The sequence below is a fragment of the Lichenostomus cassidix genome, chromosome 8 (assembly GCF_008360975.1).
Source record: "Lichenostomus cassidix isolate B80296 chromosome 8, HeHo_3.0, whole genome shotgun sequence".
Taxonomy (NCBI): Eukaryota; Metazoa; Chordata; class Aves; order Passeriformes; family Meliphagidae; genus Lichenostomus; species Lichenostomus cassidix.
Window position 1 is genome coordinate 15,566,982 of NC_139489.1, and position 23,701 is coordinate 15,590,682.

The 23,701-nt window shown below is 41.6% G+C and overlaps 1 protein-coding gene across 2 annotated transcripts; it reads right to left on the reverse strand.

Moving 5' to 3' along the window:
* Window positions 1-424: 424 nt before the first annotated feature.
* On the reverse strand, window positions 425-22,893 carry LOC146433910 (uncharacterized). 2 transcript variants are annotated; one of them, XR_014853756.1, is made up of 5 exons: window positions 22,001-22,892; window positions 21,677-21,744; window positions 16,313-16,396; window positions 6,090-8,591; window positions 425-1,911 (listed from the first exon to the last, which is right to left on the reverse strand). XR_014853756.1 is itself a non-coding variant. In XM_085068043.1 (4 exons), the coding sequence occupies exons 1-4, from the start codon at window positions 22,334-22,336 to the stop codon at window positions 1,881-1,883; spliced, it is 519 nt and encodes a 172-aa protein (XP_084924169.1). In that variant the 5' UTR covers window positions 22,337-22,893; the 3' UTR covers window positions 425-1,880. The 2 variants fall into 2 exon arrangements, 1 of the variants encoding a protein (XP_084924169.1); XM_085068043.1 differs by lacking the exon at window positions 6,090-8,591 and having other exon boundaries at window positions 22,001-22,893.
* Window positions 22,894-23,701: the final 808 nt, after the last annotated feature.

The window sequence follows — 23,701 nt, forward strand, 5'->3', positions numbered from 1 at the left end:
TTCTCATAAAGAGTATGTGTGGTTAGTAAAGAACCACACAATAGGATTCTTGAAAATCAAGCCAGATATTGCACAGCTGGCTTTTTGTTTGCAGGAATTCTGGCTGTGTCCTGTATTATTTTTCCACCAATGCAGATAAGGCCTAATAATGGTTAAAACAGCATTTGAAAACCTCTTGAGAGTAGGATGCTACCTAGTTCCTCCTGGTCTTCAACATGGCTATAAAAAGTTTAAACCAAGGCAAATTCTTTTAAGTTAGCAGCAAAATATGATTAACTGAAACCAATTTAGAATCTGTTTTTTCATATGAACATTTTTGTAGCTGAAGCTGCAGAGGGAGAGTTGGAGCAAGTCTAAACTGAAGCATTTTGAATGAAAAGACTGCAAATGCCTCCTTGTAACACATCGAAAAATCCCAAATGCCTGGAGGGAAAAACTTTTTAATGATAATTTCTTACATTTATATAGCACCTTTAATTCCCTAGGACCCCAAGCACTTCATTAACTCTATGCAAAAAGCTTCACCATGGAAATACAGCCACTCTATGCATCATTCTTTGAAAATTTCACATTCAGTTGACACATATTCTGCTTATCCTGTGTACAGCAAACAAAACAACAACAGATAAAATATTAAGCTATATAATTTTGAGTTGTAGAACAATTTAAGGCTGTAGGGTTTACAAAATGCACTCATGTAATGGATACATTGCATTTAACCCACTCATTTTCCTTCTCCATTTACTATTTCCATCTCATCTTTATACCCTAGCCCTTGGTAGAAAATTTTGTCTTCCATAACATTTTCAAAATTGAAATGGTTCTTGATGTCTGAATTTCAGACAAAAATGGTCTCTATAGGAAAAAGTAGCATCTTTATTAAATTCACTACTATAAACTGAAAAAGGAGAGTTTTTGAGTACCTAAGATATAATGTTGGGATTTTTTTAAATGTGGGATGGTTGTATTAATAAAATCTCATACCTTTATGTATAAAGTTTGTCTTGCCTTTGCCATTAGACCCTTGTAACTACAAAAACAACACACAGAAACATGATGTGAAAGATATCTGTGTTTCATTGCTCAACTTGCCACAGAGTTTTTCTTTTCACCCTACAGAGATGTTTCTGCTTTCTTGGCCTTTCTTACAGTGACATAATGCTGATTTCACTAATATAAACGAATTTAGGAACTCAATGTACTGGTTGTTTCAAGAAGCAGTAATCAACATAATTTCAACTGAAATATTAGAAGAACTAATAAAAGAATTAATTGGAGCAGTTAGATTTATTTCAACATTGTAAAAACCAAAAGGGGGGAAAGTGATTTTTCCTAATTTTTTTTTTTTTTTTTTTTTTTTGCTGTTTGAGCTGTTGATTCATGATTTGCTGGCTTGCTCGTTTCACAGGCTCTTCTGAAATACAGTTGTCAATGTTAATTAAAGAGGATTGTCTCATCATGTCTATTTTTCAGACAGAACAAAAAATGTACCTTATTTAAAAATTTAGTCTCTGGTATAAATCAAGATATTCTAGTCATCTTTGTCAATATGAATTAAACTTTTAGAATTGTCAGTAAAATAAGAGAGCAATAAGAGCATATAGGTAAAATTAAAACCATTAGCCATTAAACCTATGGCTTTCTTAACAGTGAAAACAAAATACTTTGCAGCAGAAGGGTGTTTAGACAGCATTCCTAGGGAAACATTATTGCTTGCCACTGTGAATTGCCTTTAGAACTGTCCTACTGTTATAAGTGTCTGAAATCTCCCAGCTAGGAAAAAATTTCCCAGATTACATAATAAAGACAACTGGCACTCTGTTTTCTCACTGCTCAGCTTCTGTCCATAGGCAGTGGTACAAAAATTCCGTGTCTGTTGCTTAGACCTGCTCCCCTTGGCTAGGCCTGTGCCTGCAATGACAAAACAGCTTTTGTCAGGAGGACAGCAGCTCGTTCCCAGCTCCCCACAGTTGTCTCCTGTTCTCAGTCTCACCACTATGGAGAGTTCCTGTCATCTGCCACTGATCAGAGGGGAGCAGCTGCTGGGGCAGCACTGCCTGCCTGGCACACCAGGCTCCAGTCTGAGCTGTTCCACAGGTACCACCACAGTAAACATTATCAGTTATAAATCCTGGATTAATTATCAATATTAATTAATATTGATAGAACTTGGTCAGAACTTGGTCCTTATGCTTATTTTATTTCATCTGGTGTTATTTTAATTCATCCTCCATTAAGAAGACAATAGGTAAGCCTACATCTGTGTTCCCTTCAGGAGGATCTGCCATCTCTCCCCACGTCTGAGTAACTGAGCTCAAGTCCCACAGAATTCAAAGATCACAAGAAAGCAGATTAGTGTAGGAAAATACCACCATATATTATAGCACTGACCTTCTTAAAAACAATGTATTGCCTTAGAGAGTTGCCATTTGCATCACACACAGGAAGCATTAATGTATGAAAATATGCTATGAGCAACGAAACCATAACAAGTTTCTTCCTGAATCTGTTGATGAACTATAATTTAGTGTGAGAGGAAGAAAACGGTGGCAATAAATTGGCCTTCAATAGACGATGGAAAAGGACCTAGATCTAATATGTATAAATTATCATAGCTCTGCTTAACTGATGATTCAGTTCACATTATAGTGCCAAAATGATATGCAGGGAGAAGACAGAAACAATAATCTCAAGATCCTTGTTTCTGGTGTCACACTGGTAGCTTTAATGTTCCCCTGCAGAGGTCACAGTACAAATGAATTCAGCTCCTACCACTATGGGCCATGTGCTGGGCCTTTGCCACAACTGTGCTATGCTGACAAAGCATTGGTGACAAGAGGAAAAGTGCACTAGACCTGAGAGTGTCATGTTCTGGTCTCCTTGAAAGTGTGTCACCCCACTTCCTACATCCACCTCTGTGACCAGCCTCAGGGTCACACCATGTGTGCAGCATATATCAGAGACCAGAGCAATGTTCATGTGAGGAATTAGTCACAAGACTCCTTTCAGGCACACTCCATCTCCAAAGCTGTGACTTCTCTATGTCCAGTGAGGGACACAGGTGGCACAACACAGAAGTCATCTCCCTTGAAGACGATTTCAACACCCTCCCAAAAAGGAAAAGGCTTTGCTAGCCAACCCCCACCACTTCTGTACTTCGAGGTCATCTGGCCAGATGGAAGCCAGGACAAAGGTCCAAGTGAAGACATCTTCACCAGAAAGGTTTGCCTTCAGAAGCAAGTTCCATATGTTTTAGCAACACTTGAAAAATGAACAGTGTGTCTCAGCCATCAGATCATTGGCAGGCAGGATTTCAAAGCACCTTCTTTTCCCTGCAATTTCCTACTCCTCTGTGCGGTAGGCAATTGCTGCATCAGCAATTCTCATCTCTTTCATGGTTGCATGGACATACACCCTCTTGTCCTTATGCTTTACACAAACAATTACAAAAATCTTTATTACTGTTTGTAAAGTGCCAGAGTTTGTGTTCAGGAAGATATAACAACCGTATTTAAAGAAGAGGTAAAGAAAGCAAAACAGCATTTTACTACTATTATTGTGGAAGTACTGGGGATCTGATTTTGTGTTTAGGTAAGATCACAGCAGCAGAAAGTCTGTTTGATATGCCATACCTTCTGTTTGTTTCCTAATTGTAAAGAGTTTGGTTTTGATCAAGACAATTAATTATGAATATACCTGAATTTTCTAACATCAGAGATAAAGCTTAAAAAAAAAAAAAACTACAAAAGCTTTTTTAGACTATACTGTAGTGTATTGATATCTTCAGGGCATAAAAACAGACATCATGGTAACTGAATCCTGAAAAGGGTGGGGGGGGAACTTCATAAAACTATGATAGTTCTACACAGTCTTAGAGTTAATATGCAATTGTGAAAAATTATTTATTAAATTCTGTGGTTGTACAGAATCAGTGTACAGCGTGGTATGTTAAAAAAAAGAAAACACCAAGTTACAATCTTGGGTTGTTATAATTAGAGTGCTTTTACCAAATAGCTTTTTCCTTTCCAACCTCCCTGCCAATCCCTTTTTATGCCATAGTAAGAGGAGCATCTCTTAGCTCCTCAGTTTGGCAACATCCATTAGCACTCATCTGCCAAAAAGTATCTTCAGTGCAATGATCAAAAGCGATACTAAGAATTTTTCTTCTCTCTTGTTCATCCAGTATTTCCATATCACATCCCACTTAAACTCTCAGATGAATTATTTTGAACATCCCACTTAAACTCTCAGATGAATTATTTTGAACAGCAGTTCATTTGCCATTATCTCATTCAAGAAATACTATCATGATTGGGATTTGCAGGCAGATCTTGTATTATACCACTACTGTTTTTAGTGTGAAGCCCATATGAACAGAAGTCTCATTACAAGCTCAGTGAAATAACTGCAAAGACTTCAATTAGCTTTCAACCAGGCTCAAGAAAGAAAATTCTAGCACTAATTTTCCTACTAAAAATCTACATATTTAAAATAAATAGTTATTTCAGTATCCTGGAATTCATGCTGAGTAGAGGTATCTCAGACAAAAGAAAGACTGAAGAAACTCAGAAAAACGGTCATGTTCAGTTTTAAAATTTGTCCCAGTTTCCCAGCCCTTGGCTCTGGGCTCCAACAAAGCGTGTGGAAATGGACTCAGATAAAGCTTTGGAAGTGTATTTTTAGTTAGATTGTGCAGATAATTCATAGAGTAAAAATGGGGTATCTGTAAAAGCAAAAATAGTCACCACAGTAGTGTAATTTTGGGAATTTCAGCAAAAGCAGCTATATCCGAACACTCCCAGGAAGCACTCAAATCTGTCTGTTAGTGTGTCAAATGTGTCTCTCTAATTCCATCCCAAGCATATTAGAATTTCTTCTTAAGAAGTTATGTGTGAATTGTCATTCAAGTATACCTCTGGCTTTTACCTATCACATTTATATTCTATGCTAAAACAGTGCAGAAGTTTTTATTTACTCTGCACAAAAGAGAATCCTGAATTGGAATTTTAACAGGAGCCAGATAATGGTGGTTTAATATTTCATGTAGATGTCTTAATCAGCAAGTCATTTAACCCAATCAATGTAAGAGAGCACTTTTTAAAGCACCTCATTTACGAATAAGCAAGAGCCATGTTTTGTCATGTTTTATCAATTATGCTTTCCAAAAGAGGAGGGCATCATCTCATTTGTGATAGTTTCAGGAAGCACAGCTCTCCACAGTGACTGTTAAAATGGCACATGCTGGGGAAAACAGTGCTTATTAGGATTAATTTAGGACAATAGGTACTCACTAAGCTTGAATTGTGTATGATCACTTCCATCATTAATGCATTACAGTTTATCTCATCCTTTAAAAAGAAATAATTATATATTGAGAACTCCTTTCTTTCCCTGACAGAGCTGCCAGAATTTAAATCTCAGGCCTGAGGGAGGAGAGCAGTGGCTCGAGGCATGCAGCCCTCCTGTGCTGCAGCAGGACAGTGCAGAGGGCAGTTCAGGCCAGCAAGGGCTACAAGGAACAGTGACAGCCCATCCTTTCAGGAGTTTCGAGTAGTGGGTTGTGGAAAATTAATGATGCCTGACTGTCAAAGCTTGTGTTGATCAAAAAGCTCTGCAGCCTGCTGAGAGCAGAGAGGCTGAAAACATCCTCTGAGAGCACATACTGCTTTTGCTGCACAGGACTCAGACACAGGAGAGCATAGTGCTCTATAGTAGTTCAGGGAGCTGATACCTGGTGTTAACAACAGGCCCAGGCTGGAAATGAGGGTGAACATTCAGGACACGGAGCCACCATTTCTAACCCCAGGTATATGTGAACTTTGGCCCCTTTACACCTCTTGTGCCAAAAAGGGTCACTGCAAAGTACAGCCTGGGTCAGGAGCATGTGGGGGAGCTCCTGAATGCAGAGATGTTGGGAATTAAGGTAGGGGAACCCTGCCAGGTGCACTGGGGCTGTCCCTACATGCTGTGTGAGTTCTCCAGATCTCTTAGGTACCTGTCCCACATCAGCAGCAGGATACCATGTGAGGCCTTTCCAGTACTCATGTGACATACATACCACATACAACCCACAACCTACGCACTCCTACCTTTTATGTAAAACACCTCATCCGTCACCAGCCTTCTGATCCTGCTGCAGCAGCCTGTAGATCTCCTCCCTGGGATAGCCAGCAACTCTGTGGTCCCTCAGTCCATTCTGAGATGACCTACTCAGGCCTTCACTTCAGAAACAAAATCTGTAGTGCACTCTCCTTTTGCTTTGCAAACAAAATAGAGAAGGGGATCACTCTCCCTGCTGGGAAGGAAGGTAGCTGATTCTCCTATGGGTTAAGAGGTGCAGAAAAGGCTTGTCTTGTAGCCATAGACTCCCCAACATGGAAGAAGACTGTGAAAAAGCCCAAGTGTTTGCAGGTGGCAGCCCCGGGCCAGGTGGAGGGGGCTGGACCGGGGATGATGAGGAGCACATCACTGTTAACCAGAACCACTCTTCACCTGCTGAACAGGTGTGGGCAGGTGTGGCACACACAGGTGCAGAGCTGTAGTGTAAAGACTAAGCCATATGTCTCTCTTGGACAGACACTGGTGTGCTTCAGGGAAGGGCACTGAGGAGTAGAGATGGTCCAGATTCTGTATGTATGGGGGCTGAAACTGAGAAGGTTTCTGAGTAATTTTCCTGTAGCATCCTAGCTGGAGCACTCCCAGGGAAACCCAGAGGGCTCAAGATGTTCAGGCACTAGAGCCTTAATGGCAGCACAGGAGCACTTTTACTGGACAGAAGGACAAAACTAGTTGTCTCCCTACATCTGGATGTTCTTTTGTTCTGAGCAGGATGAGGATATTTTTACTTGCAGGGAGGGAAGGCTGACTGAACAAATCCCTCTTCCCAGTAGGAGCAGGGAAATTAAAGGGGGGGTAAATTAATGGGGAGAAAATTAAATTAAATTTGGGGAGTACCCCACTGGAAATGCCATGTGATTACCTGTGTACCTAAAAGGAAAAATAACCTAATATAAAATGTAGTATGTATCAATGTCAACTTGCAATACCTCCTAGCCATAGGATCTCAAAAAAAACCCCACAAACTCAAACCTTGAGTTTCATTTAATTTAGAAATTAAAATTTTGTTGGTTTTTTTTTTTACACCAGTCTGGGCTTGAAAACAGGCTACAGATAAAGGAGCTACCATAAAAGAGCTTGTACAAGAATCCAAAATTTCTCCTTATTTTATATTTTACATCAATGGAACTTTAAGTGTAAGAAGACTGGCCTGGTCCAGATTGGATCATTCTCTTCCAAAGCCTGGGAGACTTGCAGAAGGAGAGGCTGTGTTTTACATTCTGCTTCATGGGAATATTATTTTGATTTTTATTTTACTAGTATTTAAAAGCACTCACTAGAAGTTCCTGCAGCTGTTTGGCCACATAATAACAGACAGACTCTAATTTCTCATGCATGGCACTCAGCATGGTGTAATCAGAAAAAAGGCCCCAAACCTGTTCCTGCATTCTAATAAGTGTGTGTGTCACTTTGTAGGAGATCAGAATCCTGTCCAAATTCTGCAAAGTCTAACAGAACAACAGTTGCCAAATGACAAAACCTATCAGAAGAAACACAGTAAAAAGGCACATCTTTGTTTCTGATCTTCACAGCTCCAGTAATGCCAAGAGAAATGTCAGAGTTTCCAAAATAAAGCCAGTTAACCACTGTAACTGCTCTTAAATATAAACAAAGACATAAAAGTAGAGTCGTTGGAAGGCAGTATGTGAATGTTTGAAACAGTAGCTATGTATACAATTACTGCTTTGTTAACATTATCTACTCCTGGAGCTGTGCAGCTCCACTGCCTGCCTGTGCTGGGAACATAGGCACAGACCTCTGGGGCCTGCAGCAGGAATCCCAAGAGCAAAACGTTTGTGCAGCTACACTGGGAGGGGAACAGGGACTGCAGAGAGGGGCAGCTACTTCCCCTTCACTGTCAGGCAGGGCCCATTGCACAAGGAAGCAGCAAGAGCACCTTCCCTGTCCTCCCCAGTAACCTTCCTCATCTTAGGAAAGGCCAGCGAGCTAAATCCATGACAGGAGCTAGTTGTTTTAAAGGCTCTGCCACCGTGGTAGTAAGAAAACACATACTGGCAGCTTAAACCAGGTAAAATTACTTGGAAGATCACATAAAAGTCAGAACTTAATGGGTATTCATTAGTATGTTAAAAATGCAGCCATTTTTCTTGCATTGACACAGCTGTTCAATAAATGCACTGCTCAGCACTGACCACCAATATGATATGGTAAATAAAGATGACATTTTCCTAAGTAAGAATTAGCATCTTGTCTGTACACAAAACCTAAATCCATTTAAGTTAATCAGTAAAGAAATGGATGCAGTACTGTCGACAGGTAGACAAAATGCAGGGGGTAAAATGACATTGTATCTCTCTATCCAATACTTATCATTTCAGCAGCCTTGTTTTCTGCAGGTATAGTGCTGGCATTTTTCATCAGAGCACAACCTCTAATGATCCAGATTCTGGATGTGAGGAACAAGACACTAATCCACTATCCACTGGAGTCCAAGCTAGTCTTTTGGGGAACTGCTAAAAGAATCCAAACAGGACTGTTTGTGCAGAATTGCACCAAACTGCTCTCTGAGACATGGCCATTATTGGACTATTCCTGGTGCTTCAGTATTACAAAATAAATACACAAAAATAATTAACTGATGTCATTAAACTACTTTGGTGTTGAACACATATTGCACCCAAACATATTGAATGGTGACAATTTATTATTTCAGATTTTATGACAATGCCTCTGTGGTAATATTTCTGCAAATTCTGTAAGCCAGATATAGGAAGGAGAAGTCTGCACACTATAAAGTGCCACAGAACTGAAGACTTGTCAAAACAAAATGAGCTATAAAAACAATAATATTCAGGCAACATCACTCTCATTAAACACCTAATGATGCCACAGGCATATTAGTGGGGAAATGCTCATGAGGCTCATGAGGAATTAGGAGGAAAAAAAAAATAAAACCCCTTCTCCTAAAACCAATTGCCAAGCTGTTTGTACATTCTGCCGCAGGCACTTTCTTGAAAAAGATGGAGACGTGAATGGAGACCGGCAGTGACTATTAGCTGCTGCTGATGGTGAGGGCAAGCAGAACTGATGCTAGAGATTAAGGGCTGCATTTTGCTTTCAGTTGTCTTGCCTGTCTCAACATTTCATAGTATTTAAATGAATCTGTTACATAAGGCATTTTTCCTGTCTACACTGCTCAGCAGCCATATTCTCCTTTCTGGTATGGATTGTCTTGGGAACCTTGCCAAGCTGTGACAGAGCAGTGCATAAAAGGAAATCATGCTCATAAGCTGGGGGTGGGGAGAGCTGCAGGTGAACAGATTCAGCGCAGCAATATATATACACTCTCCTGTCTCACAAACTGAGGATTTAAATAAAAGGGCAGCCACAATCCTGCTGCTTTTAAAAAGTGCATAGGGCTGCTAAAGACCCCAAACCACCCCGTTCATTTGCTCCAGGGATGGTGTGAGCATAGAGGAGCAGAATCGCTCAACACTGCACTGGCTGCTGCTTTGGCAGATTGGAAGAACAAATAAGTATTTTCTCTTAAGATGCCAGAAAAGCCACATCCAGTTTTGAACCCATTCCTGATAGCTACTGAACACCTCCTTTACACTAAGGAATGATCTAGACCTTTTAATTAAAGACAGAGGGAAATACAGGTGGACCCCGCCTCTTGTAGGAGTAAGTTATTACCTGCCTGCCAGGACCTGCCTGCAAGGTTTGGCATTTCCTATAGAATTCAGGGAATGTACTAAATGTTGTTAATATTATTTTATGTATTAATAGTCAAGCTCTCAGGTAGCTGTTGGCTTTTCATCTCTATACCTCAAAATGCTTTATAAAGGAGATTATCAACAAAAGAACACAGACATCTACATTTGGGCTTTGGCATGTAAAGAGTGTCACTGTTCACCTGTAAAGTAGATTTGCCTGCTGCGTTTTACTCCGGCCACCTGCCCTGGAAACAATCTCCAAATCTTAAATGATTGGGGGTGGGTGGAGAGATTCTTAGCTGAAGTTCAGTAACACAAACATCTACACATTAGGCAACCCTACACAAAGTTGTGCCTGGCTTGAAGATGTTCAGGTCAAGGAGACTCTCAGCTTAAACTCTCAGTGTCTGCAACACTGCAGCAACCTCCAGGCATCTCCAGATCAGATCAAGATTCATTACTACAAGGTACTGCTGTGGATTACTGCACTGAACACTTTTAACTGCTCCAACCCTGAAGATGATTTATTGTCCTTTCAGCATCTTCAGTTGTTATAGTGAAAGACAGGTAAAGAAATGTGTTTGAGCTGATAAATTTTTTGGCAGTTTTGCACTGCACACAGGCTAGGGTTTTTTATCTTAATGACCTGCAGCTGAAACAGATGTTTTGCTTTAGTGTTTTAAAGCACTTCACAAAAACTTTACACTAATTTATTCTTTCACAGGGCAGGAAAAAAAAAAAAAAGCTTGATATTGTTACTCACATGACAGAAAAATGTGAAAAATGGAAACAGATGTGTGTCATTTAGGCATGAATAAGAAGGAAGAAAAAAGATGATGATATAGTAGTGATTAAGAGAAATATGATGGCTTGGTTAACTCAAGACAATTTCTCATGGATCTCCAGTGAGTCTCGAAAGATCTTTCTAACTTGGTCCCTGATTCAGCAAGCACATGGAAGTGCTTAACTCCAGCTGTGGAGGTTGTCTCACATGCCTTATTTATAATACTTTTAAAAGCTGTATAGCAAAATGAATGCTTTGCAGTTAGGAGCTGAGGGATCAATGGCATTGTTCCTGTACACAGTAAAGCACTTACTGTTTTCACCAGCTACAATTTGAATTTGAATATCAGATTTGAATATCAGAATAAAAATAAAATAAAATAAAATATCAGAATAAAAATAAATAAATAAAAATAAAATAAAATAAAAAAATCAGAATAAAATTTGAATATCAGAATAGAAATAAAGTCAAACTGAAAATACATTGTTCCTAGAACATGAATAAGTGTTTTGATTTTCTGCAGCACGGACAGAGCATTGCAAGATCCATAAACAGCAGCCAGGGACCCACTGAGAGCTCCAGCTTTCCCCCCAAGCTGCGCATCTCCTGGCAGCAGGGATCTGATCTGCTTTGGCAACTGCCTCTCACCAGAGACTGTCCCTGCAGAAAGAAAGGTCCAGCTTCAGCTGCAGGGCCATATCCTTTAAAAATCCTTTGGAAACCTTCAGTGACATGAGTTTCACTGAGGGAAATGCAACCCTTTAACGATTCACCACCAAGAAAAAAATGACTTGCTGGGACACACTGAACCTGGCCAAGGGGTGTACTGTCCCACTATTTCTGTGTCTGGTGGGATCTGAGTGCAGACAATGAACCCATCTTTCATTTTGGTATTAATTTGGTCTTAAGCCTGCCTTGGAAAGTGAAGGATCTGAGGCAGACCATCAGGCTTAGACAAGATTGTTCCCTCCCTCCCAAATAAAACCTAGGCCAAGAGATGTCCTTGTCCCAGAGGCACTGCCCATGGCTTCCAACTGCCTCCAAGGTGCCCTAGGGCTCCCACTGCTACCAAAGGCAGGACAATCCCACCCTGTGCTCACCAGGGCAGAGATTTTTTCCACCACAGGAGATCCTCCTGGTATTTTCAATTAATCAAATGCCTGCTCAGACAGTTTGCACTCTGTTAACCCATGGAAAATGATCCTCTCTCCAGCATAACTGAATTATTTTTGGTCCAGCTGCAGCTCCATGTCCTGCCCCAACCAGAAGAAGTGTGGCTACTCCTGATGTTCCCAACAAGGAAGAAAGGCAAAAGATATGTTCCGATTCCCCATGGTTTACAGCACTGTTAAAAAAATTAAATCCTTTTGTTTCTAGACTGTATTTATTAGGAACCACTGGGTAGAAACATAGAGCTGTACAGAATTTCCTTTTACAGAGGAATTCTTAGAAGGAAAAATTGAAAACTAGGCCTCAAATATGCTTGTTTGACTTAAGGACAACATTTCAGTTCTAGGAAACTGTCACTTTCCACTCAGCATTTTTAATATGAAAATAATATTTCTGAATTTGTCACTAATTTCAGCACAGTTGCTGAGAGAAATTTGGCCCTGAACACAGTCCACAGACTGTGCATGCAGAATTAATACTCTCGTTAACATTACTATATGCAAATGCTCCCAGGATGCAAAGAGAAATTTGTATTTCAGATTAATATTTTATGGGAGTTTTGTGTGTACATGATAAATGAATAAATGGAGGGACACAAGGGGACATGAAGAACATGTGCATCATGTGTGAGAACTGCATTAATTCTTAAATGTTTGCAATGGCCACAAGATGGTTAAGGAACAAAAAGATTTATTATTGCAATTACATAGGAGGAGACAATAAGGGGAGAAAAATGAGAGATCAAGGGAGTCGTTTCATGTTACAGTTTCTCCAGCTGCAGAGCTGGCTTGAGAGGTTCTCCAGACCCTCCTGCCCCCATCCTTTCCACTCTGTGTGCTTTCCCCTGGCTACAGACCACCATCCCTTTAATTCTGCCAATTCAACCATTTGCATGATCAAGTTTTAAACCAGCTCTCAGTTACAACATGGAATCACACTCTTGGTTTACTTGGTCTCTCCTTCTTTTCCATATTGAGGGCCAATACGTTATAAAATATCAGCACTAATACAGTGCTGTGGATATGAAAAAAATAGGCAAATCAGGGAGACTGAGAAGAGATCTCAGAATTTGTGGGTTAAAAAGGAAAGGTATGTGGAAAAACTGTCACTGATTGCCTGCTGTTTCAGCTTCTGGGTCACCCCTTCCCTACCCTTCCAGTTGTCCTTATTCCACTGAAGTTTTATTGCTACTCTGGAATGACATGAAGCTCTCTCACACTTTAAGTATAAAAAATGTAATACTGTATTTGTCCAAAAACCTACAGGAGTAAAAGAAGATCCCTGAGGGGATATTATTAACTGCCTGCTACTTATCATTGATGGTTATTCTCTGAGACAACTCTCCTGTTTAATCTTTATGCTCTCGACAATAACCCTTCTCTCTTTTTGATCAAGTGTTTAATTTTCTTGAAAGATTTTCTCCGACTTTAGTTATTATTGAAGGGGATTTTAATTTTACCCCAACTCTTTAATGGCTAAATCTTGCATATCCACTATTTCAAATAGGGGTATTTCAGTTACTCTAAGTAAATAGTTCAAGGATTTGGTCTTGATAGGTAGCTGGAAAATTTCAAATCAAAACAAAATTGAAATTGCAGTTTCTTTTCCACTTCAGAATAGAGTTTTTAGTCTCCCTGAATGACCTGTCAGTGTATTGGAATAAGAAATGGATACTGCTAGACTGCTACAGAACATACTCCCATGTCAGCACAGTTTCATCAGCATGAGTGGCAGCCCTGTATGGGAAATCAGTTAGCTGGTTATTTCATCTGCAGCTGATCAAAGATAAACAAGATAAAAAAGACAAACAAAGGAAAGCAGTGATGTAGAACGTATTCTTACTTTCCTAGCCTCCACAGGCAGTATTACTGCTAAATTTCCTCTAATTGTTTATAGTACAACTTTAAAGCAAAATAAGAAGAGAAAAATAAAGAAAAAAAAAACAAAACAGAAGAGGTTCAGAAGGAAGAAAAGCCCAGAAACCCTTGAAACCTTCTTGCTCTCCCTTCTAACAAGCATCCCCATAGTCACTGCATTCCAGAGCACAGTTTTAAGTCCAGATCATTGGTAAATATCTAATAATATAAGTTACATTTAGAGCAACCCATAGAGCATGGAAAGACTGCAACATAGGACTGAGAAGTCTTTTTGGAGGCTTGTTTTGTTTTGCTATTCTGGGCACTCCTGTTTCCAATGACCTTGTTGTCTGTGATAATTACAGTTTACAAAATTCTCGTGTTCCTGGAGCCACCCATGATTTTGTCTGTATTCCTAATATTGGGTCATTGTCTTCTCCTGTCTGATCTGAAGGTCTGGGAATGGAAACACAGAGCCTCAGCCGGCTCCCTCCCATGCAGCCACTCTCCCTCCCTGGTTCCCAGGTTCAAAAGAGGAGCTTGGTACATCTTTCTTAGGGCCTGAAGCAAGACAGTCATTCAGTCATCTTCCTTGCCCCTTTTCCACAAAAACACATGCTTGCTGACCTCCCTCCCAGCATGGACTTGCTCACTGGATGCAGAGAGGTGCCAGGAACTGTGTAGGACACAGCTGCTCCATGACCAGGAGCTCAGGTGAGGAAGACTTGAGTGAAAGTAAGCAGGGCCAAATGCTAGTTAGCAGACACTAGAATATGCAGACCTAAATCTATACATCAGAGTCTTACCTATCCCAGTCTGTGAAAACAATGATGAAATATTTCTCTATTTCTCAAGAAAGTTACTAGTGTTAATAAATTAATGCTCACACAACACAATACTGTCAGAAAAAACATTTTTCCTAAATCAACATGTTTTCAAATATTTCAATTGATGACAGAAACTAATTTCACAAACAGGTACCACACAGACTATAAATGGTGACTAATAATCTCAAAATAATCCCCTCGAGGTTATTCTAATATTGCAAAATCTTTCAGACTGAGTATTCAATTGCCCTGTTGCATTTGTGTTGAGGCAGTTGGGCTCAGCAGCCCCATGTGCTTTCTCAGCATCAGATGCCAGAGTACACAACAGGACGGGTGGAACGAACACAGCAAGAGCGAGGTGTCATCACCAAAGAGATGGAGCAACAGCCTCAAGAAGAGCATGATTCTCACAGCAGGTCAGCTGAAGCAGCAGCTGTGCATTTCTGGGCTAGTACCAAGTGTCCCCTACCACCTTACTAGAGCATTGTGGCTTTAAACGTTATCCTCATTGACTCAAATACATACAGATTTTCTAACAGTACCACTGCTTTTTAGGAAGTACTGGTTCTGCCCCAGCACAGGACAAACTTGCTCCAATACCTAATTTTCCTACCCGTTAAGGCTCAAACAAGAGATGTGCAGAGAATCTTTGCGTGCTGCCCTTCACACTTGCAATCAAATCTTCCCTGCTTAATGAGCCATGGACTGTTGCTTTGAAACAGAGGACATTAACAGCTCAGAAAAAATAAACCCCAGCAGATTAATCACCTGGCTTCTTCATGGGCCCAATTCCAGTCAGCAGACAGTATGAAAGCAGAGCATCTCCACATACACTGCCTGACTGATAAGTGTATTAGCTGACCCTACAACTGGCTTTGACAAGCACATAGCACGAGTCAAATTCATTGCTTATTTCAAATAATTTCCAGAGGTCTCCAAATATCACTATATTCACAGAAATTAACAATATGCAGCCATTTCATGATTCTCCTAGTGTTCTCCCCTTCCTGTCCCAGTGAAATAGTATCTATTTCGTAGTTCTTGATTTTTAAAGTGAGTGTTTTATTGTTTTCTGAACAGCACTTAACTGCTAGGTGTCATTTCTGCATCCACCATGCAGTAATCCTTGCACAATCAAGGGCCTCAATTTATCTTGAGAACTACGCTTTCCTAGAAACTGTCCCCTGCCTATGGGCTTTCCTGCTCCTTGCTAAATCACTAGTAACTGTGGTTACTCAGTCTGACCAGTGCATTTTGGTACAGAAGGCATAGTACTAAAAGGAAACTGGATTAAGTGCTGGCCAAAAGGATGTCAGACCCATCAAAAGCCCTCTGCCAAACCTTGAACATAGCATAGGCAGGACACAGTGCTTAATTTTCTGGAAACACAGAGAAAAGAAACAGCCAAACTACCAGTTGTGCTGTCAGCCCAGTTTCCCCCATTCCTCGACAAAGTAAGCTCAGAAAAGAAAAATGGAATATGGCACTGAACAGTTAAACAGACTTGAACTGCTCCAATTTATGTAATGACAATACCCTTCCATCACCATAACCCACCTCCTCACTCCTGCCCACCCCAGCTCTCCATGGCTTGGGAGACTTTTTGAACAGAGTGATTCTAGCATAATATGAAGGAAATACCAGCTTCATCTTTTGATCATTTCTGACTCATCTCCTTTCTCTTGCTGGGTCAAATCTCAGTCTCACTGAACTCCTGATATAGCCTATAGCAGGTGACAGTGAACCCCCATCCTTATTTCATTTATCTACAAGCTTGTTTCCCATGTTTCCATTTTTATTCCCCCTGGAGGCTACAGGAGTGTGCTGCTTTGATTGCCTTTACTTTATCCTTGCTATAGGTCATGTGGGTCAGTGGCATACCTGAAATAAACTGGGACTGTTGTTTCAACCATCGGCCATTCTTCAACTGGAAGGCAGAGTCCTGTTAGCAGGGAGATTGAAGAGCTGCAGAGCAAAGCAGAGGACAGCGGTGTCTCTGATGGTAACTTTGTATTTCAGCTCCCACCTGTTAACAGGTATCAATGGGCACCACCATTCCCCTGGCTGTTTCTGATGATGTTGTGTTGCTATTGGAGCATTTCAGTAAACAGGACCCAGAGCAGGGTGCCTGCCTCTGTGACCATGCAGCACAAGCTAGATCCTCCACAGAGCAGAATTCAAAAAAAGCTGTGTTTTCCTCTGCTGAGGATTTGGCCCTACAGTATTAATGTTACTCTGCCACCACAGAATTTGATTAAAACCGATGTGAGTGGAGTTTGCACAGCACCACAAATACCCCAGAAATGGTCCTTTACAAAGAACCACCTGGATGCTACAAAATGAGCCATAAATCTGGAGATCCCACAGATATAATGGCACTTCAAACTGGACATCTTTGAAGCCCTTCAGTGTCTGCTGGGGTCACATGCCCTAGAGTTGGGCACATTAATTCACCACATCTTCAAAGACACAAAAACACTGCTGAGAGGGATGCAAACATGTTTGCTTTACGGTGACGTATAAAAACTCTGCCTGGAGTCTTCCAAACAAGCCTTCCCTTCCCTTTAGCGGCATGAGAACAGTGCACACTACATGCTTTAAATGGGATTCAAGTCACTTTTTCATTGCTACTAGAGCAGGTACTGCTGGAGATAAAAGCAACTGTCTCAGAAGAGCAGGTATGACATCTGGTACATAGCACCAAAAATAAATCTTTAACTTCCTCTCATACCTGCCAAACCTGTTCCAAGGAAATAAGCCTGGGAGATATTACAAATACACACTTCTCTCTGATTTCAAAGGAAGAACTGACCTATTTTTTCTTTGCCCATTTTAAACATTTCCTATGAGAAGATCAGTTTGCTAAAACAATAGCTATGTTAGGAATAACCACAATCATAAAAGAAAACTGCATGCATATGAAAAGGGCAAGTGGCCTGATGTTTGCACTGGAGGTAATTCACACTAACATCACTATTTATAGTGCAGCAGCACCTTAGGGACCTGGTCATGCTCAGCACACCCCCTTGATACACACTATACAAACATGAAATCTGCTAGTCTCTCCCCTGCAGTGTACTCATCGTACTGGTGATTTATGGAAACTGGATCTGTAATGCCATATCATTTGGGAGTGGTCCTTTGTGAAATAATTTTCTCTGGTCATATTTGTGTAGTAAGTATTTTCCATATCCTTTTCAACAGCTGACCTGGCTTACAAGAAGACAAGAGATTTGTGTATTGGTGAAGATGACCTACTTAAATCAGGAACAATTAAAGACCCAGTTCCTATTTACAGGCTTGTGTAAGGAACCACATGCACACACAAATCAAAATGAAGACGCCACAAAATGTTTCTCAGTGCTACAATTCTGGTCATACAGGAGGGTCTAAGATGGGGGGAAACAATTAAAGGAAGTGCTTATGATTCATTATTAGCAATGTAAATGGGACACATTTGGAGCCTGTCATCATCCTGTTCACTCATCTGCTTTTATTAGTCCTCATTCTTTATTCTTATTGTCTTGTTTTCAGTGCTTGTCGTTAACGTTAGTTATATTAGAGGCATCTGTTTAGCATATTCTATATCAAAATGCAAATAGAGATGAAAACCGCCAGTTAAATAAATATATGCAGCTTCCATGTCATGTACATATTTGACTGTAGCATGTCAAATACAAAAGAATTATCACTTCCTAAGTCTGCATGTTCATTATGTGCATTACCTTTTTACCAGCAGATGGCAGTTTACTATTGCTTCAAATGGGTTATTTTGTTAATGTCAGATGTTTCAAAGTTCTGCATGGCTGGTAAAAAGCTTTCAGCTCATTTAAAAGTTAATTTCTCATTCAATTTTCTTCTGCATCATCCCCTCTAGAAAATGTAATCAGGACCAAGCTCTTCGCTTCAGTTTACAGTCCTGCCATTGACCAATGCTAAGCACTATCTAAACAGTTCCCTGACAGCAAGTTCATGCAGCACCAGTGGGTATTACCCAGCCTCCAACACTCACTGCTGCTACCAGCCCCTCGAGGCACACCTCAGACTCCCCAACTCCCAGTCAGTGCTGGGGAAATGCACATTACTAACGCTGGGTAGCAGGGGCAACGTGAGGGATGTGACTGTACAAAGAGGCCACTGGTTTATTTACTGCTGTGTTGTTTCAAACTGTCTGAATTTTAGGTAACAAAGAGTTAAAACTACCACCCAGGCAATGCTGGCTGCCTCCTGCACTGCAGCCAAGGAGGACCAAGGGCAGCAGGGAGTCTGTGCCAGGATATGCAGCCTACAGGGGCTTTCAGAAATCCTGCTGCTGCCTAAGGCCATCCTTTAACCCAGTCAGAGCTGCAACTATGAGCCCATATTTTCCCCTCTAACAGGGCTAAGAATGAGAGCTTTCCTAGTGAAACACTCCAGTAGGGAGCACAAGCAAAATGAAGGGATACATCTAGCCACTGCTGTTATAACACCTGGGCACGGGTTTACCCTGAGCATCAGCTTACAGGCACAGACCTCACAGGCACAGCAGTACCATCCACATCCTAAAACCAGGCACCAGGAAGAGACACACGCATCAAGAGCCTCTCTCTCCACTGACCATGTGGTGACACTGCTCAGTCTATGTCAGCCCATCTTCCCTTCCTGCCACAACAACTCCCTCCTTTGTGTCAATACTGGCATTCAGGTCTGCCTCATCAGGCAATGTGGTAGCTTGCAGTTGGATTTGTTCCCTCATCCAGCTCTGCCACCCACCACAGAAAACAAATGCTCCTTTTGGCTGCATCAGCCACAGAGATTTGTGCTGGATTAAAGCAATCACATGACTCCTGGCTTCTCCAGGAGCAGAATTCCTCTCACCTTACACCACAGGTGTGCCAGCTTGGCCTTTCACTGTGTGCTGGTATTTCAGGCACACATCCATTTCCACCAGCTCACCAGCTACTGATCACAATGGTGGGTTGGAACAGACTGTATAAAGGGTGGGATGGAGGAAAGGACTGCCCCAAACTGCCCACAGGCTGGGGACAGACTGATTTTGTGGCTGGACTGGGATTTTGTTAATTTGCTTTTTTGCTTTGCTTACATGGGAAAGTACCCCTTTCCTAGGGCTGGCACAGGTCCTTTTAAGCCCGGCAACTCTTGAATTTGTTCCTAATATTCTCACACTGAAGTGGCAAACAAAAAATCCAGAGATCACTTTGTATCTGCTAAAGAACTAAACAAAGCTAGAAGTTCCAAAACAAAGAGTACTGACACACGTTTGTAACCTATCTTGGGAATGCAGTGTTTTCTTTTACAAGTAGTCCCACACAGCCTCTTTTTAATGATCTACAGAGAGACACAAATTCACTGGTGGTATTAAATTAGAAGGGAAAAACAACAGAGACAGCAGATGCATTATGCAAGTGGGAAAGAGAAAAGAAAAACACAGGAAAGAGAAAGGAAATGTAACAACATTTGGGAAAAACAGGAGAGGATTGCAGTGTGGGGAACAGTAAGACACACGTACACATGGTATCAGGCACAGATTGACCAAGGGAGATCAAAAATGTGCCAAGAGGAACAGCTCAGCAGTCGGAGGGGAAAGATGAACAGTTGTCTTCTCCTCAATGCTGAAGACTCCTGCAGATGCAGGACACTGGATACCCATTGTGGTGATGTCCTCATGCACAGAGCCATGCTTGTAAAACAACACTGACACAGTTCCAACAGCCTTCTGTTGGAACAAAGAGCTAGAGGAAGTATTTAAGAACCACATCATGACTTCTCATAATTTCTACATAATCATATAACCAGAAAATAAAGAATCATATAACCAGAAAATATATGCTGATCAACCTCTCTTCCTCATGTGGACAACTGCAAAAGTAAAGCTGATGTCCATGTGAACTGGACACCATCCTATCAACTTTGGTTTCCATCTGAGAAATCCTTTAAATAACATTCTGAGTAGGTTTAACATCAGTTATCACTCTGTTTGATTATTCCATTCCTAAGAGAACAGATTTCAAAATTGTATTTTCCAGTTGAAGATTAAGGATCTACTTCTAGGTTTCCTACCTTCTTTAACAAAGTAAGATTCCATCAGGTCCCGAAAGCTGAACATTAATATAGGTAAGATTTGTTGTCATTTTAGTAAGTGTTAGCAGCAAACATTTCACATTCCCGTTACTCTCCCACCCAAACCTCACCAACTCACGTTGAGAAGCAAACTGGATTCCTTATTACCTTCATGTTGCCTTCATCTTGTGCCACTGTTGGACCCCAGCTTTTCTACTCTGCTTCACAAAGTGAAAGCAGGTTGTTGCCTCAGGGCATCAAGAGGGCAGCTTTTCACGCCTGTGATGCACAGGTACCCTGCTGACCTTTTAAGCAGCCTGCTGGCCTCCAGGGAGGCTGCTGAACAGGGGGAATGCTGGGGCTCACCGCATGGCACACGTGCAAACAGCAGCTTGCCACATCTGATGCTGTGGTACGTACTTGGCACTGGAAAGCAACACACATTGCTGCAGAGTGCAAGGCAAGAAGGGAATCTTTTCATGGCACAGCAGCAAGCAGTGGAAGCCCATTTAGCTAGCCTTGCATTTCTTACAGACACATCACCTTCCTACTGCAGGCAGTCACAGCACTTGCCTCTGACTACAGCATACATTCCCAGAAAGAGGGGTGGAGGGGAGACAGGGAGAGAAGACAAATCTCTTAGCAAGGGACAGAGCTGGGCCCTCTATCTCATCCTGCAGAGCCACGAACTCCTGGCCCTGCTGCTGGAGAAAACAAGAGGGAAAACCCCACATCCTGATAAGAATCCAGAGCAAAACTGTGCCCTGTGGATTTTGTCTGAGGTATGGCATTGCCTAAATCAGGTCTAATTGCCACACAATATAGGATGAAGAATCTCTTAATTTCCCAGAATCTGTCCCAAAGGCTGAGCACTTTTAGTGCTCATAATCTTGTGCACTGAGTCATATTAAATCAGTTGCAGTACTCAGCCTAGGTTTGCCACACTTCTGCCAGTGCACTGCATTAGAGGGATGAGTTGCAACCTGAGCCTAAAAACCAGGGTGTGCATTCTCTTCCTCCACCTTCCCCAGGCTTTATACCTAAAGTAGAGCAGGAACTAGGTGACTTATCTGCTGTCAGCACCTTCTATGTTTTTAAGTTTTCTGTCAGGGCACAGAAAAGCTATAATAATGAACTACATTATCTCACTTTTCATCAGATTTTCCACCTCCCTCTGTGACTTACCATGCCAAAATCTGCTGTTTGAGTGATATGGAAAGCAGAAGATGAAGGCTCAAACCTTGCAATTTTGCCTAGAATATGCAGCAAATAGAGTCTAATTAGAAATTAATATTTATGAGCTATGTTCCACTAACATAGCTCGTTCCGCCCCAAAGTATCACTAGAGTGTCACTTAGAAGACAAGAAGGTTTGAGGTGAAGTCTCTTAGTAAAGAAACACAGCAGATGCCATGTGGGGAGCAGCAGCCCGGAGGCTGACAGGAGCTGCCGGCCTGCAGGACAGGGGCAGAGCAGCGCACGGGCAGGAGCGCTCCGAGACGTTAAATACCTGGCGGCTGAGAGCTGCGGCAGCTGCCACAACCAAGAGGGCTTGTCCTCCTCGGCTGCGCGGGGCTGCGGGCTCCTTCCCGGCGGCGGCGGACGTGGGCGCGTCACGTGTGGCAGTGTCCCCGGAGCCCCTTCCTGCCGCCGTGGCCCTGCCTGCGGCAGTGTCCCTGCAGCCCCGCTTCCCGCGGCCGTGTCCTCGGAGCCCCTGCCTGCGGCAGTGTCCCTGCAGCCCCGCTTCCCGCGGCCGTGTCCCGCTCAGCCAGCGCAGCGACTGCGGCCGGCGGGGAAACGCCGCTCTCTCCGCACGCCTCACTGCGAGGATGTCCCTGAACAACATCCCCGCCTTTGCCTGTTGGTTTGCAGAACGAAGGTCTAGAAATGAGTGTCCCAAACCTGGCACCACGACACGGAGCCTCCACACAACTGGACGCTTAAAGAAACTTCACCTCAATGTGCATAACGAAGTTGGGAATTAAACACGGGGGGGAAATTCAGGATTTGACTGTGTATATAAAGGAGGCCTTGTCCCATCAGGAGTCAACCGATGACTAACCCTGGCAGCAAAGCAAACCCTGAGCACTACAGAACAGAGAATATCCTTGAATGCAAACAACTGAAAAAAAGAACCATTAGGGTTACAGCCCCTTTCACCTCCTAGCAGTATGTAAATACATGAAGGCCAAACAGACAGAACTGTTGGGTGTTTGACAAGTTTTCTCCAAGAACTTGTGTTTTTAGTCCAGCATCTGAGATCTCTGCACAAGCTCCACACTGCTACATGCCCCACAGTTCTCCTTGGCTGGGGTGTGGGACAAACACAAGACCAAATCTTCAGCCAAGACTCATCTGCTCTGGCAAAAACAATGAACTAAGAATACACTCACTGCATCAGCATGTCCTATAAATTAGAAGCATTGCAAGGGTTAATAACAAAAGAAATGGCAGGATATACTGAGTTTCATTTACAGCTTGTATACTGAAAGTAAAGATCCTTATTCAGGAGTGAATCTTACTCAACGAAACTCAAATTTTAAGTAAATGCAAATAGCCTACACTGAAAATGTGAAAAATAAACAAAATATCATTTAATTTAATTTGAGTGCCCAAGCAAGTAATTTTCAAGTCTCTTTAATGTTTAGGAAGAAAAAGCCTTAGCTCAGTCTCTACAAATGGTTTTAGTTACTTCTGTGACTTTCCATCTCTTGAGGATAATCTACTCCTAATAAGGACAATTGCTTAGATTTATTACCCCACTGAGGTCTTGTTAAAGATCTAACAAAAATCCTATTTAAATGAAAAGGACAATAGAATCTTTAAAGTCAGTGTAGAGTTTAATTAAAACCTGAAACAGAATCAATGTCTTTATGCATTAGAAAAGCAAAAACAGATTTCAAAGCTGTTAAACCACATGTAATTGGCATAAACTATCCACTGCGCCAAGAAAAAAAAAAGAGCAGACTATCCTATAGAAATCGGAGTCTATTAATAAATGAAAAACCTGATACATGTGCATAGCACCATATTTTTGCATGTTTTTATTTGCCTAATTTGCTAAGCATATCTTAGAGCAAACATGAGACTCGCTAGCTGTTAAGTTGAACAAATCCAAAAGGGACAAAAAGAGACTGATTGAAATCAATGCATTTACATGAACCAGCATTTAAAAACGTTTCATAATGTTCCCAAAGAGAGCATGTAAACT